Genomic DNA, 15,155 nt, shown 5'->3' on the forward strand with positions numbered 1-15,155 from the left:
CCCTCCCCCCTTCCCTTCCCTCGCTTCTCCGTCCCCCCTTCCCCTGTTCTCTCTTCCTCTCCTGTCTTCTCTCCCTTCTTCCCCCTTCCCCCCTCCTGCCCTCCCCTTTCCCCCACTTTAGCCCTCTCACCCTTTCCTCATCTCCCCCACCCCCCATTCTAGCTGAGCCTTTGTTCCCGCTGAACCCTGGGTAAAGGGTTCTCTTCCACTTGCTGGTGAGGCTCTGTGACCCTCCCCTGACCCCATCCAGGACAGGATGCAGGGTGCTCCACGCAGGCCACAGTGCGGCCCCCAGGGCCCTGTGCAGGTCATGGGGGTGTAAATGCTCACCACCTGGGGAGGCCGGGGTGCCTGCATTCTGGGCCAGGTTAGGGCAGCAGCAGGTGGCTGCTGGGAGCCCCTCCTGGGGCCAGGTGGCCCGGCTGCCTAGGGCACGGCCCAGTGTGTGTGGGGGGGGTGATTGGGGGTGTATGCAGTAGGGGAGGAGGGAGGAGAAAGATGTCCCTGATGAAGCTGGTTTGGGGGGATTCTGGAAATAGAGGAGCTTAGGAGCCCCGGTGGCGCCGTGGTTAAGAGCTCAGCTGCTGACCCAAAGGTTGGCAGTTGGGATCCACCAGCGGCTCCTCGGAAACCCTGTGGGGCAGTTTTACTCTGTCCTGTGGGGTCACTGGGTCAGAAGCGACTCAGTGGCGACAAGTTTGGAGTTTGTGAAGTGCTCATGGTGCCCCAGGGTTGCGCCCACAGAGAGCGGGCGTGCCGGCAGGGCGGCGGGGGCCGTCCACATGGTGGTCAGAGCAGGCCCAGAGCCCTGTTACTGTCTGTGTGTGCGTGTGTGTGTGTCTGTGTGTGTGTGTGTGTGAGTGTTTGTATGTGTGTATGTGGCGGCCCTGGGAGCTGTCTAGGCTTAGGCTTCCTTGCCACTCCCCCACCCCCACACAGAGAGGATGGTGAGGGTACTGTCCCCATTATTCACAGTGAGGTGGGGGGGCTGTGCTGGCACACCCACTGCAGGAACGGCCCCTTCTGTCAGCTTCCGTCAGAGTGGCCCCACTGTGATGGGAGTCATGCCATATTGCGTGGTCCCTCTGCCCATATTGCAGAAGGGAGTGCCCCACCATGGCCCGCAGCCATCCTGCTGGCTGGGGCTCCTCCATGTGATGGGAGTTGTCAGGTGGGACAGGGACAAACTCACATAGCTCTTGTTCCCACAGTCTGCAACTTCATGTCCCATGAGAAGTGCCTGAAGCACATGAAGACCCCGTGTGCCTGCGTGGCACCCAGCCTCGTCCGGGTAAGTGCTGGTCTGCAGGGCCCGGCCACTCTTCTTGCTGGGGCGTCTTTGCTGCCTGGTGGGTGGGTCGGCTCTTTTCTAGATCATGCTGCTGAGATACTTGCTGTCCACCTTAACGCTATGAACTTTGTTGTGTCCATTGTTGAAAAGTAAAGGATGGAATAAACCCGTAAAACCAAACTCATTGCCATTGAGTTGATCCAACTTGTAGCAGCCCTGTAGTATAGGAAGTGGAATGCTACTCGGCAATAAAATGGAGCAAACCATAGATACACTCAACAGCCTGGCTGCCTCTTCGGGGAATTGTGCTGATGAGAAAGTCAATCCCAAAGTTACATACTGGATGATTCCACTTGGGGAACCTTCTTGGAAATGGCAGAGTTTTAGAGATGGAAAACAGATTAATGGCCTGTGATCTACTTCCAAAAAATCATCCATTGAAAACCCTACGGAGCACAGTACTCCTCTTACACACATGGGGTCACCATGAATTGAAGTCTGCTCGACTGCAGCTGGTTAGGGGTTCAGGAGGGGTGGGGTGAGAGGGGAAGTGGGCGTGGCTATAAAAGGCACCGGGAGGGATCCTGTGGGGGTGGAACGCATCGTGTTGTGACTGTCACAGTGTCAGTATCTTGGTGATAATCTCGGACTGTAGTTTTGCAAAATGTTACTGTTGGGGGCCTGGTGGCGCAATGGTCAAGTGCTTGGCTGCTAACTGAAAGGTCAGTGGTTCGAATGCACCAGCTGCTGTGCCTGAGAAAGGCCTGGCAATCTGCTCTGGTAGAAATTACAGCCTGGAAAAAACCCCATGGGGCAGTTCTGTTCTGTCACATGGGGTCGCTGTGAGTGGAAAATCGACCCACTGACACCCAACAACAGCAGCACTATTGGGGGAACTTGGTTGAAGGGTACATTGGATCTGTCTACATTCTTTCTTTTATTTCTTACAACTGCTTAGGAATCTGTAAGTATCTCAAAAGAAAAAGTTTAATTAAAATAAAAGAACAAAGGGAGCTTGAGGAGGTCTTGGCAACCAGCGTCCTTCGTGGGTGCCCCAGGGATGGGGTGTACTTCCCTTCTGCGGGGCACAGAGGTGTTGTGGTGGAGACGGTGGTTGATGTTGGGGGGGCTGACATTGGGGGCCATCTGACTGCCCCTCTTCATTACCCCCTTAATCCGTGCAGCAGCTCCAGGAGGGAGGGGCTGTCAGCCTCACCCTCTGCAGATAACCAGTGGAAGCTTCTGGAAGGCTAGAGGGGGGAGAGGCTCATGCCCACCTGGGCAGCTGTGCTGCCCAGGGGGTCTCGCCATCAGGTGTGCTCATGCAGGTTTGGTGTCCCGGCCAGCAGCCACGCGTCCCCGTTTAGGGGTAGGCAGTGGAGTTTTAGGACTGTTGGCTTTTGCCCTCCCCTTCGCAGTAGTAAGAGAGAGCCTGTGTGACGTTGGCTGTGCCTGTGAAGGTGCCGTGAGGGGGAGAGCAAGCGGAGTGTGTTGAGGGCCTTCATCCTTGGTCAGTGTGTTGGGGGCCCTCATCCTGGGTCAGTGTGTTGGGGGCCCTCGTTCTTGGTCAGTGTGTTGGGGGCCCTTGCTCTTCTGATCGGTATTTTGCTTGGTAGATGGATAACGGCTCATTTATTTAGCTAGCCGTGTTTGCGTTTTAAAATGTTTGTATCTTAGACTTTCTCGGACATACTTAACAGCAGAGGAAGTGTTACGGTGAATTCCTGTGTACTCACCGCTGTGATTCACAAATAGTAATTTGGCCACCTTGCCTCGTCTGTTCGAGTGTTGTTGTTGAAGTATTTCCAAAGTAGATTCCGACTCGCACGGTGCTTTGCTATCTTAGTTTTCACCACGCATCTCTGATACAAATGGACAGTTTGTAACGACAGTGCTGTTGTGGCTTTTACATAGTGACGACATCCCTGATCCGCCAGCTGCCAGCTCGTGTCCCCCTTTCCTGATTGCTTCCTTTAAGCTTGGTGTTCCCGTTGGGGTCCGTCGGGGTGCACGGTGGCGTCGGGTCATCGCCTTGCCGTGTGCTTTACTCTGGAGCAGCTTCTCTGCCTCGGACCCTCCTGCGGTGTCCACATCCTGTTCTTGTCTGTTTCTCTGTGATCCTCCGACCCTTTCTTCTGTCACCCTATGTTCTGTAAGCCGCAGCCAGCCCCACAGCCTGATTTGATTCAGGGTCACTGGTCTCGGGCTTGAGCACGTCATGAGCCTTGCCGCACGTCCGTGTCCCGTCCAGGCTGGCCCCTGACCGCTGTGCGCTGGTGTTGGCTCTGTGGTGGGGACTGTCCTCCTGCCTGTAAAGTGGGGAAGAGCCCAAGGTGCCTTGTGGCCAGGGCTCAGGGAGGTGGGGACCAGGTGCAGTGCCAGGCCCCCGTGGGTACAGGCAGCTTTGCCGACGTGAGCAGCCTCCAGCCGTGGGTGGGGCCAAGGCCAGCACTGGTCCGGGGGCTCCTGAGCAGGCACTGGCGGGCTCGCTGAAGGCCCTGAGGCCTCTGTCTGGAGCGGGCGCCCTCGCGTGCTGCTGGTCTCGGGGAGGGGGCCGTGCTGGCCGGGGTGCATAAAGCCATGCGCTGTCCCCAGCAGCGTTCGGTGCAGTGAGGCTGACTGTGCTGGTGTTGGTCTCCAGGCCGTGTTCTGGAGGCCACAGCGTGGGCGGCCCTTCTCTGGAGGTGGACGGCGATGGCCGCCAGGAGCATCCATGTGCCGCCTGCCTCTCTTATGCTCTGGGGCATCTGCGGGCTCTGTGGAGGCTGCCGTCTGAGTTGGCGGAGCTATGACTCAGGCTGGGCAGTGAGGGTAGCAGCCCAGGTCTGGGCTAGACGGATGGTCAGGTGGACAAGCCTCTGGCGCTGGCGTGCGTCCCCAAGCTGCTGTGCTCCCCTCCTCTCCCTCTGGCCTGTGACCCTGGTCCCCTCAGGTGGGCCCTGAGCCCAGCACTGCCCACCCACTGTGCGGTGTCCTCCCTTCCCGGACCCTGTGCTCAACAGGTGTCTGGAAGTTACAGAGCCCTGTCCCTGGCCTGGGCCAGCCAGGCAGCCCAAGGGGGTTCACACCTCCGATGAGCCCCCTGGGGAGCAGACCTCTGCAGGACAGCTGGGAGACAGTAGGGCTAGGCCTTGAGTGGTCTGGGTGGGGAGGGAGGAAGGACTGGCATCACTGGCAGGAGCAGTCAGGGTCGGGGCAGCGCTGTGGGGGGCGGGCTGGTCCCCAGCTGGATGCTAAAGGGCTGCTTGGGAGGGCCTAGGGGGCTGCAGGAGTCAGGCAGGCGAGTGGACAGGTGTGGTGGTGTGGATGGGAACGATCTGAGGGCGTGGGGGTTGGGCTGCTGGGCTGGCGGATGGGCAGTGGTGGGGGTGAGGGGTGGCAGCTGGTGGGGGAGACAGGGCTGTGTCTGAGGCTGCTCTCTAAGGCTGCACTCGGCTCCCACCAGGTCCCAGTGGCACACTGCTTTGGCCCCCGGGGGCTGTACAAACGCAGGTTCTGCGCTGTCTGCCGCAAGGGCCTGGAGGCCCCCGCGCTCCGCTGTGAAGGTACTGCCGCAGGGTGTCCTGGGCCCTGGGTCCTGGTCTTTGCTGCCCGGGCGGTCCAGCCCTCCCCTGGGCCCTGGCAGGGAGACAGAGGGGTGGCCTGGGGGGCTGACCGGCCCTGGTGCACAGCCCCCGTCAGTAACTGGTGTGGGGTGATCCTGAGGCTGTGCTGGGGCAGTGGGTGACTCAGAAGTGCTCATGGGGGGCAGGGGGCTGGGGTCATGGGAGAGCAGGCAGACAGGGAGAGACCAGGAGAGGTCAAGGAGGGAGCGGCCCCGTTTGGCCCAGGTGCAGGATGGCCGGGTGGCGGGTGGTGGGGACTGAGTGACACGGCGGTGAGAGGCGGCTGGGCAGGCTGGCATGGAGGAGGCCGTGGCCTGCCGCGGTGCCGGGGTGCTGCAGAGCCCCTAACCCTGCCCGCCCCCCAGTGTGTGAGCTGCACGTTCACCCCGACTGTGTGCCCTTCGCCTGCAGCGACTGCCGCCATTGCCACCAGGACGGGCACCAGGACCACGTGAGTGCCAGGGCGCGGGGTGCGGGGGGGGGGGCCGAGGGGGGCCTGGCTGACGTCACCCCTCCGCAGGACACGTACCACCACCACTGGCGGGAGGGGAACCTGTCCTCGGGTGCGCGCTGTGACGTCTGCAGGAAGACATGTGGCTCCTCCGAGGTGCTGGCTGGCCTGCGCTGTGAGTGGTGCAGCCTCCAGGTGAGGGCGGGGCGGGGCGGCAGGGGGTGGGGCCTCCAGGTGAGGACAGGGCCGGGCAGCAGGGGGTGAGGTCTCTAGGTGCGGGCAGGGTGCAGGGTGGGGGTCCGTGAGTGATGTGGCCTCCAGGTGTGGGCAGATCAGCAGGGTGGTGGTGCCCAAGTAGTGTGACTTCCGGGTGGGGGCAGGGGCTGGGCAGGGTGGCAGAGTGGAGGTTCTTGAGTGATGTGGTCTCCAGGTTGGGGAAGAGATGGGGTGGGGCTGAGGGGGACAGGGCTGGGAGTCGGGGTGGGGTATGTGGAACCCCCACCAGGCCACCTTACCTCTTGAGCTCGTCTGCACAAGCTGTCTTCGAGTCTCTGGGGTGGGCTTCCTGTTGGACAGCGGAGAGTTGGGGAGCCCTGCCCCGCTGCAGCCTGTGGGGTTGACAGGCTGCCTTTGCAGGGTGTTCTGGGTCTAGAGCGGTGAGCATGGGGCATGGCGCTCACTGTGGGCCTCGAGGCAGTTCCTGGGGCCAGCCTGGACCCTGGCCACCGCTGCCCACAGACCCCAGCTGAAGCCCGCTGCCCTGCTGCCCCCAGGCCCACTCAGTCTGCTACTCGGCGCTCACCCCCGAGTGCACATTCGGGCGCCTGCGCAGCATGATCCTGCCCCCTGCCTGCGTGCGCCTGGTGTCCCGCAACTTCAGCAAGATGCACTGCTTCCGCATCACCGAGAACCCGACCCCAGAGCCAGGTGAGGCCTGTGGGCAGGCAGCAGGGCCCTGTGTCCGCTGGGAAGATGGTGTGGCCTCCAGGCAGGGCTCATGGGGGGTGGTGTTGAGCCCAGCCCCAGGGGCAGGGGATCAGGCAAGAGCAAGGACAGCCCGCAGTGCCGCGGCAGGATCACGGCTTCAGAAATGGGGCTGGGGGCCTGGATGCAGCCAGGCTGGCACATCCCCCACCCCGGTGTGATGGGCTGAGCCATGTGTCTGCCCTTCCCCACAGGTGAGGGGGACGACAGCATGGACGGGAGTGCCGCGGCAGGCCCAGGCAGAGAGGTGCTAGCGTCTCCAGAGTCCAGTAAGTGCCCCTCACTAGTGCTCGCCCTGTGCCCCCACCCCACGGGCTCACGAGCCCCTCCTTCCGGCCAGGCAAGCAGACCCTGAGGATCTATGATGGCTATGACGCCATGCAGCGAAACCACTTCCGCCTCATCACTGTCCCCCGCCTGGCCAAGAACGAGGAGGTGCTGGTAAGAGGGGCCCCGTGGAAGGAAGCCGGCAGGTCCCTGGCCCTGGGCTGGTTCTGCACGTGGGATCCGGCCTGCGTGCCCAGTCTTCTTCTGTCTGGCAGGAGGCAGCACTGCGGGCATACTACATCAGCGAGGACCCCTGTGACTTCGAGCTGCAGGCGCTTCCCCCATCCGCACGCTCTGACGACAACGGTGCCCAGGGAAAGGCCCGGACTGGTGGGGCTGCCGGGGATGAGGGCAGCCGAGGCCCCGGGTCCCGAGACCCTGCGCCCCGAGAGCCCGCGCCTGAGGCCTGGGTCATCCGTGCCCTGCCCCGTACCCAGGAGGTCCTGAGGATCTACCCTGCCTGGCTCAAGTGAGACCCTGGACCCAAGTCTCCTGGTCTGCTGGGTGGGCTTGGGAGGGCAGAGGGAGAGGATCCCCGTTGTCCAGAGTCTAGGGTTCTGCTGGGCGGGGTTGGGAGGGCAGAGGGAGGGGGTCTCTGCTGTCCCGAGCCTCGGGCAGGGTTGGGAGGGGAGTGAGTGGGGGACTGTGCCGTCCTGAGTCTCAGGGTCTGTCCTGCAGGGTAGGTGTGGCCTACGTGTCCATCCGTGTGACCCCGCAGAGCACTTCAAGGACAGTGGTGCTGGAGGTGCTCCCGCTGCTCGGACGCCAGGTGCAGATGTCTGGGGCCCGATCTGGGCGGGCCGTGGGGGTCACTCACTCCTGGCCCTGGTCTGCCGGCCCTTCAGGTGTCCTGGGGTGATTGGGGGCTGGCCCTGGGCCTGACGCCCCATCCTCCGCCCTCAGGCCGAGAGTCCCGAGAGCTTCCAGCTGGTGGAGGTGCTCATGGGTAGCAGGCAAGGTGAGCCGGGGCCCTGTGCACCTGGGCCCGCTGCCTCGCGGCTTTTCTCCCGGGTGGTGTCCCAGGCCTGCGGGCCACACCCTGTCTCCCGGCCCATTGGGCCCTGCGTCCTGGGAGCCCCAGGGTCTGGGGGCCGCCGTTGGCGGAAGCGAACGCTGTTCTCTGGGGCGGTGGCACGCAGTGCTGATGGGGCTGTCCCCTTGTCCTGCAGTTCAGCGGACAGTGTTGGCGGATGAGGAGCTCCTGCTGGACCGGCTCTGGGACATCCGGCAGGTCCGTAAGCGTGGACACCGTCCCAGGGCCCCCTGCCGCAGGCGCACGTGGCCCCGGGCAGAGGCGGGCTGCAGCAGGGCTATCCCCTGTCCCTGAGGCTGGGCCATTTCCGCTTGCTCTGTACAGTCACGTGTTCCCAGCCGTGTGGTGTCCTGTGCCACGGGTCTCCCTGAGGTCCCCTTGGGGGTGGAAGGGGCTCGCACAGAGGAAGGAAGCCCCCTTATTGTCCCCTCCCGTTTTGTTCATCGGAACTTAGTCCAGCCCAGGGAATCTCCCAGCGCGCCTTTATGGAGGCAGAGGGCAGAGGAGGGTGGGGGGAACATCCGCCGGCGCCCGGCCCTCAGTGTCCTCCCCCTGCAGGCGTCCTTGCGGCAGATGAGCCAGACGCGGTTCTACGTGGCCGAGAGCCAGGCCGTGGTGCCGCATGTCTCCCTGTTCGTCGGCGGCCTGCCGCCCGGCCTTGCCTCCCAGGAGTATGGGCCCCTGCTGCAGGAGGCCGTGGGTACCAAAGGTGGGACCTTCTGGCCTGCCTGTGCACCTGGGGTTGTGGGGAGGGGACCCCAGATGGTCGGTAGTGGGGGCTGCAGTGCCCTGTCCCTCTCCCCCTTCCCCTGGCCGTCACCCTCTGCCTGCCGGGGCCCCGTCCTTTGTCCCCACCTCCAGGCTCAGGCCAGTACCCCTCGTCCAGGAGGCTTCTGTGCCTGCCGGTCCCTCTGGCCTTTTTCCCTGGTGCCCACCTCTGCGTCCTCTGCCTCCTGCGCCCCCAGGTGGGCAGGGAGCACTGTGGGGGGCGTGGGCCCTGACGGGGAGCTGCCCCCACCAGGCAGAGTTGGTCAGCCCCGACCATGGTTGCGGGGACTTGCAGTCAGACTGGGCAGGGCTGCCGGGGGAGGACGTGTGGGGCTGCAGGGGCGGGCGGTGCCCACGTCAGCCGCGGTGGAGCCCGGCGCCCCGACCGAGATCTGTCTTTGCAGCTGACGTGGTGACTGTGAGTCGCGTCTACCCCTCGCAAGGTGAGCGCCGCAGCCGAGCTCAGGTTGAACTGAATGTTGTTCCCTGGTTTTGATGGACAAGCCCGCTGACCTTCACCTTGGGGGCCCTGAGGGGTCATCACAGCAGCCTGGCATTTATCCCGGGCTCATCTCTCTAACGCTTTTGCTAAAATGAGGCTTTGCTCAGAAAATGTTTCTGCCGAAACCCGTTCCGACTGTGGGTTTGCATCTTTTGTTACGGTAAATCGAAAACCCACGTGGAGGCGGGGAGAAGAGTACATCGAGTGCCCATCTACTGTCACCCCCAGCTGTTACCGGCACCCTTCCATTCGGGTGGGCGGGTTTTGCCCCTCAGGCTGACCCGTGAGGCCCTGGAACTCTCCTGGGCCCCAGCAGTCAGGATGTAAGCTCCCGGAGAGGGGGCTCGATGGGGGTGGATACCCTTCCTGTCCCATCATACCTCCTGTGGCTTCTGTTTCCACCCGTGCTTATCCAACAGATGTGTCCCGGCCCTGTTCTGTGGTGGTGCTGGGCTCAGCCGGTGACCCTAGGCTCCTCCTGAGGAGGAGAGGAGGGGAAAGGGCTCTCTTGGGACGGGTGGGGTACGGACTTGGGTATGTCTTCCTGGGTGGGCTGACCCGAGCTGGCTGTGGCCAGAACTGGAGGGCTTTTTGGCTGCGGGAGGTGGCCGAGGCCTCACTGGGCCCTGGTGGGCAGGCCCTGCTCTGGAGCTCATGGCCCACCTGTGCAGGTGCTGTGGTGCTGGATGTTGCCTGCTTTGCGGAGGCTGAGCGGCTGTACATGCTGGTCAAGGACACAGCCGTGCAGGGCCGCCCGCTGACAGCCCTGGTGCTCCCCGAAGTGCTGGTGAGTGGGCCCCGAGTGCTCCTGGTGGGGGCCCCAGGTGTGCCTCATGGGTGCCCCAAGTGTGCCTGGTGGGGGCCCTGTGTGCGCCTGCAGGAACCTGTGTCGACAGCTGGTTTTCACTCAAGCGGGGATGCTGGAGACTCTGTCCCGGTCCCCACGCGCGCCTTCCCCACACGGGCCTTTGCTTTCCTGGGAGGTCTTTGTGGACAGACCTTTCTTTTCCTTGTGTTTGTTGGGTTCTTGGGCAGTGCCACCCCATGTTGCCAGCCCAGGAAGGATGTTGTCACCCTCGTTGTACCCTGAGGGGGTGAGGTCAGAGGGTGAGCGGACTGCCTGAGGCTGCTCAGCTGAGCCCAGCCCAATTGCCCACGCAGTTGGTGGACGAACTGCCCAGAGCAGAGGATGTGAGGGCCTGAGTGTATTGGTGACCCGCTTGGGTCACCCGGAACCGGCCCCTCTCGCCTGGTGGACTAAGGGCTCCGCTGTTCCATGCAAGGGCCGCCTCCAGCCAGTAGGTGGCACTCCCATCCTAAGGACCCAGCCTGCCTGGAGGAAGACCCAGGACCCTCGCCCTGCCCCACAGCTGCCACTGGTTCCTCCGCCCTGCCAGCCTAAGGCATTCCTGGCTGTTTTGTCCCTCACCCCAGACAAGGAGAAGCCTAATTAGAGCAGAAAGAGTTTTTGTCTGTGCCTGGGGTGGGTTGGCCCCTGCCTGGTGACAGGCCAGTCTTGCTGTCCTGAGAGTGCAGTGGCAGGTCAGGATCCTGGCCCCCCAGCCCCGGCTCCGTGGCAGGGTTGGGTGGCAGTGCCGATGCGCGGTTTCTGTCTTTTCTGTTAGCTGCCTGCACACGAGTGAGCGGGTAAGTTCTGACCGCGGGGCAGCTCTGCAGCCACATGGTCAAAGTGTGTCCCCAGTGCGTCCCCAGTGTGTCCTTGGTCTTAAGCCACGGCAGAGCCCATGTGCTGTCAGCACCCACCCTCTGAGCCGCACTGTTCTGTCTCCCGTAGCCATGGTGCCTCGTAGGGACCCCAGGGCTGCTGTTGTAGGGACCCCATCCTGGACCCCACCATCACAGGGACCTGGATCTACTGTCTGTCCTGGGCATGCACTGAGACTCTGGACTGAGCCCTGCACTCTTCAGGAAGACTGGATGATGGGCTTGGTCGCCGGGGCTGAGGGAGCGCTGTGGCTCCTGGAAGCTGAGTGGGTGGCACGGGGGGGATGTTGTGTGAGGGGGGCTGGGCTGGGTGCCTGGTCCTCCACGTGCAGGTGTCTCTGCAAGGGGCAGGCCCCGCCCAGCTGGCCAGCAGCACCAGGCGGGGTCCTGCGGCCTGGCTTCTCTGGCCTTGGGCTGTGGTGGGCCTGGGTGGGCACACAGGCAGGGGAGCGCTGTATGATCCCTTGTCACAGTGGGTGTGGCACGGCCTGCCTGCCTCCCCTGGCCCGGGGCCACCAGCAGCCCGTGGGGTGCCCTGAGTGGTCAGTGAGGTGGGGATGGCCATGTGCCCCGCCTGACCTCGTGTGAGGGCGTGGCCATGGCTTCCTTCAGAGAGTGCTGGCTTGACCTGGGCAGCCCAGGGTGGGGGGGACCTGGGAGCTGCACTGGGTGGGTACTCACTCGCTCACTGCCCGGCACAGGGGGCGGTCACTCACTCACTGCCCGGCAGCCCTAGTCGGGGGAGCAGTCTCTGCCCAGCGGCTCTGGTTGGGAGGCAGCCTCGGTGTCCCCTGCCCCAGCCCTAACCCAGCCCTTGTCTGTCAGCACACGAAGCTGCCCCGAGACTGCTGCCCCCTCCTCGTGTTTGTGAACCCCAAGAGTGGAGGCCTCAAGGGCCGAGATCTGCTCTGCAGTTTCCGGAAGCTGCTGAACCCCCACCAGGTCTTTGAGCTGACCAGCGGGGGCCCCCTCCCTGGGTGAGTGTGCTGGGGCCAGGGCCGATGCCCCCGCCTCCACTCCGCACCGCACACGGGGTGGCAGGTGGGCAGAGGGAGAACGGGGCTGAGCCCACAGACCTGGGGAAGGGGGCCACTTGGGCATGCCCCAGAACCAGGCGGGTGGGATGGTGATTGTGAGGCAGGGCAGGTGTCTTCAGCCCTCCATGAGGTAGCAGCCTCGGGGTGTAGGTGATGGGAGGCCTGGTCCTGTCCTGGGGATCCTGCCCCCCTCCTCTTTACCCCATGGTGGAGGTGGGCCAACTCCCAGGAGTGGTGGCAGGACATGTCCTGTCTCTCCCACACCAGGTTCCACGTGTTCTCCCGGGCCCCCTGCTTCCGGGTGCTGGTGTGCGGCGGGGATGGCACCGTGGGCTGGGTGCTCGGCGCCCTGGAGGAGATTCGCCACCATCTGGCCTGCCCCGAGCCCTCCGTGGCCATCCTGCCCCTGGGCACAGGTGGGCACAGCCAGGGGTGGGAGTGTAGGCCACGGAGTTGTCCCTTCCTGCCCTCGAGGTTTGCTTGAGGCCCACGGTGGTCTCTGTCCTTGCAGACGCTCACATCCGTCCTGTGGCGGTCTCCATCTCTGCTGGTTCCCGGGCCTGCTCTCTGGTGGTCTCTGTCCCCTCTGACCCTTTCTGCCCCATGGTGGTCTCTGTCCCTGCCGACCCTCAGGCTTGCCCCGTGGGTGGGTGTGGGGAGTCACTATGCATCTTGCTCATGTCCCAGGGAATGACCTCGGCCGAGTGCTCCGCTGGGGTGCGGGCTACAGTGGAGAGGACCCCTTCTCGGTGCTGGTGTCCGTGGATGAGGCTGACGCTGTACTCATGGACCGCTGGACCATCCTGCTGGACGCACAGGAGGCCTGTGGCGCAGAGAACAGTGTGGCTGATGTGGAGCCCCCAAAGGTACCGGGGTGGCCTGGGGAGGAGGAGGTACTGCTGTGTGCGCCTTCACCACGTCCGCTGGAATGCTCATTTATAGGGAAAGAAGGGCCCAAGGCTGGCCGGAGTGCCGACGTGCCGTGTGGCATGCTGACTTCCCCTGGGGTGCTGGGGAGCTTTGTGGGATCCAGCAGGGGAGTAACCAGGCAGAAGGAGCTCTGGCAATGGCAGAGGAGTTGGATTGGAGACGAGGTGGCTAGACCCACCTCCCAGGAGCTCAGGAGTACCTGGTGTGGGGTGACCAGGGTCCAGGGAGATAACGTGCCCTGTCCGCAGATCGTCCAGATGAATAACTACTGTGGGATCGGCATTGATGCAGAGCTAAGCCTGGACTTCCACCAGGCACGGGAGGAGGAGCCCGGCAAGTTCACAAGCAGGTACCAGAGGAGCTGCAGCTAGAGCCTGGGGGGAGTACAGGGGCTGCCACCTGGTGACAGTGTACGTCTCAGGATTCACCAGCTGGGATTGGTGGAGCAGGGGACTGGAGCCCAGGGGCCGCTTCAGGCACAGCAGAGGCAGCCACCTGGTGACAGTAGGTCCACCACCCCCACCTGCAGGTTCCATAACAAGGGCGTGTACGTGCGGGTTGGGCTGCAGAAAATCAGCCACTCCCGTAGCCTGCACAGGGAGATCCGGCTGCAGGTGGAGCAGCAGGAGGTGAAGCTGCCCAGCATCGAGGGCCTCATCTTCATCAACATCCCCAGGTGCAGGCAGGGTGGGGTGCCCCAAAGGCTCTGCCAGACCTTAGGCTCTGGTCCCTCCGGGGTGTGGTCTCGGGCAGGGCCCTGAGTCTCTGCGCCTAACTTACATCCTTGTCCTCTCCCTGTGCGCAGCTGGGGCTCGGGGGCTGACCTGTGGGGCTCTGAGAGCGATGCGAGGTTTGAGAAGCCGCGCATAGACGACGGGCTGCTGGAGGTGGTGGGAGTGACAGGCGTCGTGCACATGGTGAGCGGCCGGGGCAAGTGGGCGGGCCATCCCCTCTGCCACCACGCTGTGGCCCCGGCTGACCCCGGCTCACCCCCTCCCGTCCCCAGGGTCAGGTGCAGGGTGGGCTCCGCTCCGGCATCCGCATCGCCCAGGGCTCATACTTCCGCGTCACGCTCCTCAAGGCCACCCCTGTGCAGGTGGATGGTGAGCCCTGGGTCCAGGCCCCTGGCCACATGATCATCTCGGCTGCGGGGCCGAAGGTATGTCAAGCTGGGCAGGGCTGGAGAGCCAGCGCGGAGGTGGGCTTGGTGCTGGGTGGGCTGGGGGGCTGTGAGTGGCCAGTGGTGGTCTTGGGAGGTTATGAGGACCGGGTTGGAATAGGAATCCTGGTGGGTACCATCTCTCGGTAGACAAGCACCTGTTGGCCTCGGAGAGTCAGGTGTGCTGGCTGGACAGCGCTGTGGGCGGGCGGCACGAGCCCAGTCCTCTCCCACTAGCTGCAAGTCACTTAAGCTTCGTTCCTCATCCTGGAAAACTGGGTCAAATGTTCTGGTGTCTTTGGTGCAGAGTCAGCCTCCAGCACATGCACAGCCCAGACCCCCAGGCAGCTGACAGGAGCCCCTCTGACATCCCCGCCTCGTGACAGGTCCACATGCTGAAAAAGTCCAAGCAGAAGCCCAGGAAGGCCGGAGGCAGCCCCAAGGAGGCACGAGTGGACACGCCGCCTGCCCCAGATGGGGACGCCAAGTAGAGGTGGCTGCGGGGAGCTGAGGAGGGCCGGGAAGTAGCCCTGTGCCCACCCCGGTCTGTCTCCAGAGCAGCGGCCTCATCCTGACCCTGTCTCCTGGGACCACGTGCCTGGGGATGTCTCCATCCCAGGCCTCGTCCTGTGCTGCGTCCTGTGGAGGCCACTGGGCGGGTGATGTGTGTGCCCCTGCGGGGACCCCCCTCGCCTCCAAGCCCCTTGCAGAATACAGGCAGCCAGTGGACCTCACCTCATCATGCGCCATTACTTTGGATGGCCCTTGGGGTAGCTGGCTGTGTGGGGGCCCCAGGCTCACATTTCAGCATCCCCTGCAGCTCTGTGCAGATGCAGCAGCACCCCCAGGCTGCCGGCTGCTACCCTGGTCACTTGATCTGAGTTGCCCCATCCCACCCCCAGGCTCAGCTCAGTCTGTCTCGTGAGCTCCTGACCAGAGGCACACCCAGGCCCTCACAGACACTGTGGGCAGGACGCGCCAGAGTGGCAGGCTCTGTTGGGGGAAGGGTGCTTCTCATCTCCATGCAGCCTGGGCGCTGGGAGAGACCCTGTGCTGGCCCTTGGACAGGCGTGACGGGTGCCCAGACGGTGGGCCTGGCCAGCTGCCCTCTCCCCAGCCCCAGTCCTGAGGTTGGTAGGAAGCAGCCCCGCCAGCGGGTGGCAGTGTGGGGCTGAGCCCAGGAGCAGGTGGGAAGGGGAGGTTGGTTGGGGACAGGCCCAGCGGCTGCCCCTTCTGACCCGCTGGTGGGGCATCTGTCCAGAGCAGGTAGAAGGGACCTGAAAAGAAGCTGGTGTAGGGCCCACCATTGCCCCTCTGGCCCCTGGGGCCTGGAGCTCAGGGGA

At 63.8% G+C, this 15,155-nt stretch overlaps 1 protein-coding gene across 1 annotated transcript in view; it reads left to right on the forward strand.

Annotated features, from left to right (window-relative positions):
- DGKQ (diacylglycerol kinase theta) overlaps positions 1 to 14,303 on the forward strand; it is a gene marked incomplete at its 5' end in the record, with an annotated part of 17,115 nt that extends 2,812 nt beyond the window's left edge. Inside the window, 22 exons of the mRNA XM_004383577.1 lie at positions 1,212 to 1,291; positions 4,737 to 4,836; positions 5,262 to 5,347; positions 5,417 to 5,542; positions 6,121 to 6,274; positions 6,526 to 6,600; positions 6,672 to 6,772; positions 6,874 to 7,127; positions 7,337 to 7,427; positions 7,562 to 7,616; positions 7,828 to 7,889; positions 8,250 to 8,400; positions 8,864 to 8,902; positions 9,633 to 9,748; positions 11,512 to 11,663; positions 11,991 to 12,139; positions 12,411 to 12,589; positions 12,902 to 13,002; positions 13,183 to 13,329; positions 13,459 to 13,570; positions 13,660 to 13,812; positions 14,199 to 14,303. Coding sequence (XP_004383634.1) covers positions 1,212 to 1,291; positions 4,737 to 4,836; positions 5,262 to 5,347; positions 5,417 to 5,542; positions 6,121 to 6,274; positions 6,526 to 6,600; positions 6,672 to 6,772; positions 6,874 to 7,127; positions 7,337 to 7,427; positions 7,562 to 7,616; positions 7,828 to 7,889; positions 8,250 to 8,400; positions 8,864 to 8,902; positions 9,633 to 9,748; positions 11,512 to 11,663; positions 11,991 to 12,139; positions 12,411 to 12,589; positions 12,902 to 13,002; positions 13,183 to 13,329; positions 13,459 to 13,570; positions 13,660 to 13,812; positions 14,199 to 14,303 — 2,588 coding nt within the window. The remainder of the gene's footprint in view (positions 1 to 1,211; positions 1,292 to 4,736; positions 4,837 to 5,261; positions 5,348 to 5,416; positions 5,543 to 6,120; positions 6,275 to 6,525; positions 6,601 to 6,671; positions 6,773 to 6,873; positions 7,128 to 7,336; positions 7,428 to 7,561; positions 7,617 to 7,827; positions 7,890 to 8,249; positions 8,401 to 8,863; positions 8,903 to 9,632; positions 9,749 to 11,511; positions 11,664 to 11,990; positions 12,140 to 12,410; positions 12,590 to 12,901; positions 13,003 to 13,182; positions 13,330 to 13,458; positions 13,571 to 13,659; positions 13,813 to 14,198) is intronic.
- Positions 14,304 to 15,155: the final 852 nt, after the last annotated feature.

Source organism: Trichechus manatus, unplaced genomic scaffold (genome assembly GCF_000243295.1).
Source record: "Trichechus manatus latirostris isolate Lorelei unplaced genomic scaffold, TriManLat1.0 scaffold00111, whole genome shotgun sequence".
Lineage (NCBI taxonomy): Eukaryota > Metazoa > Chordata > Mammalia > Sirenia > Trichechidae > Trichechus > Trichechus manatus.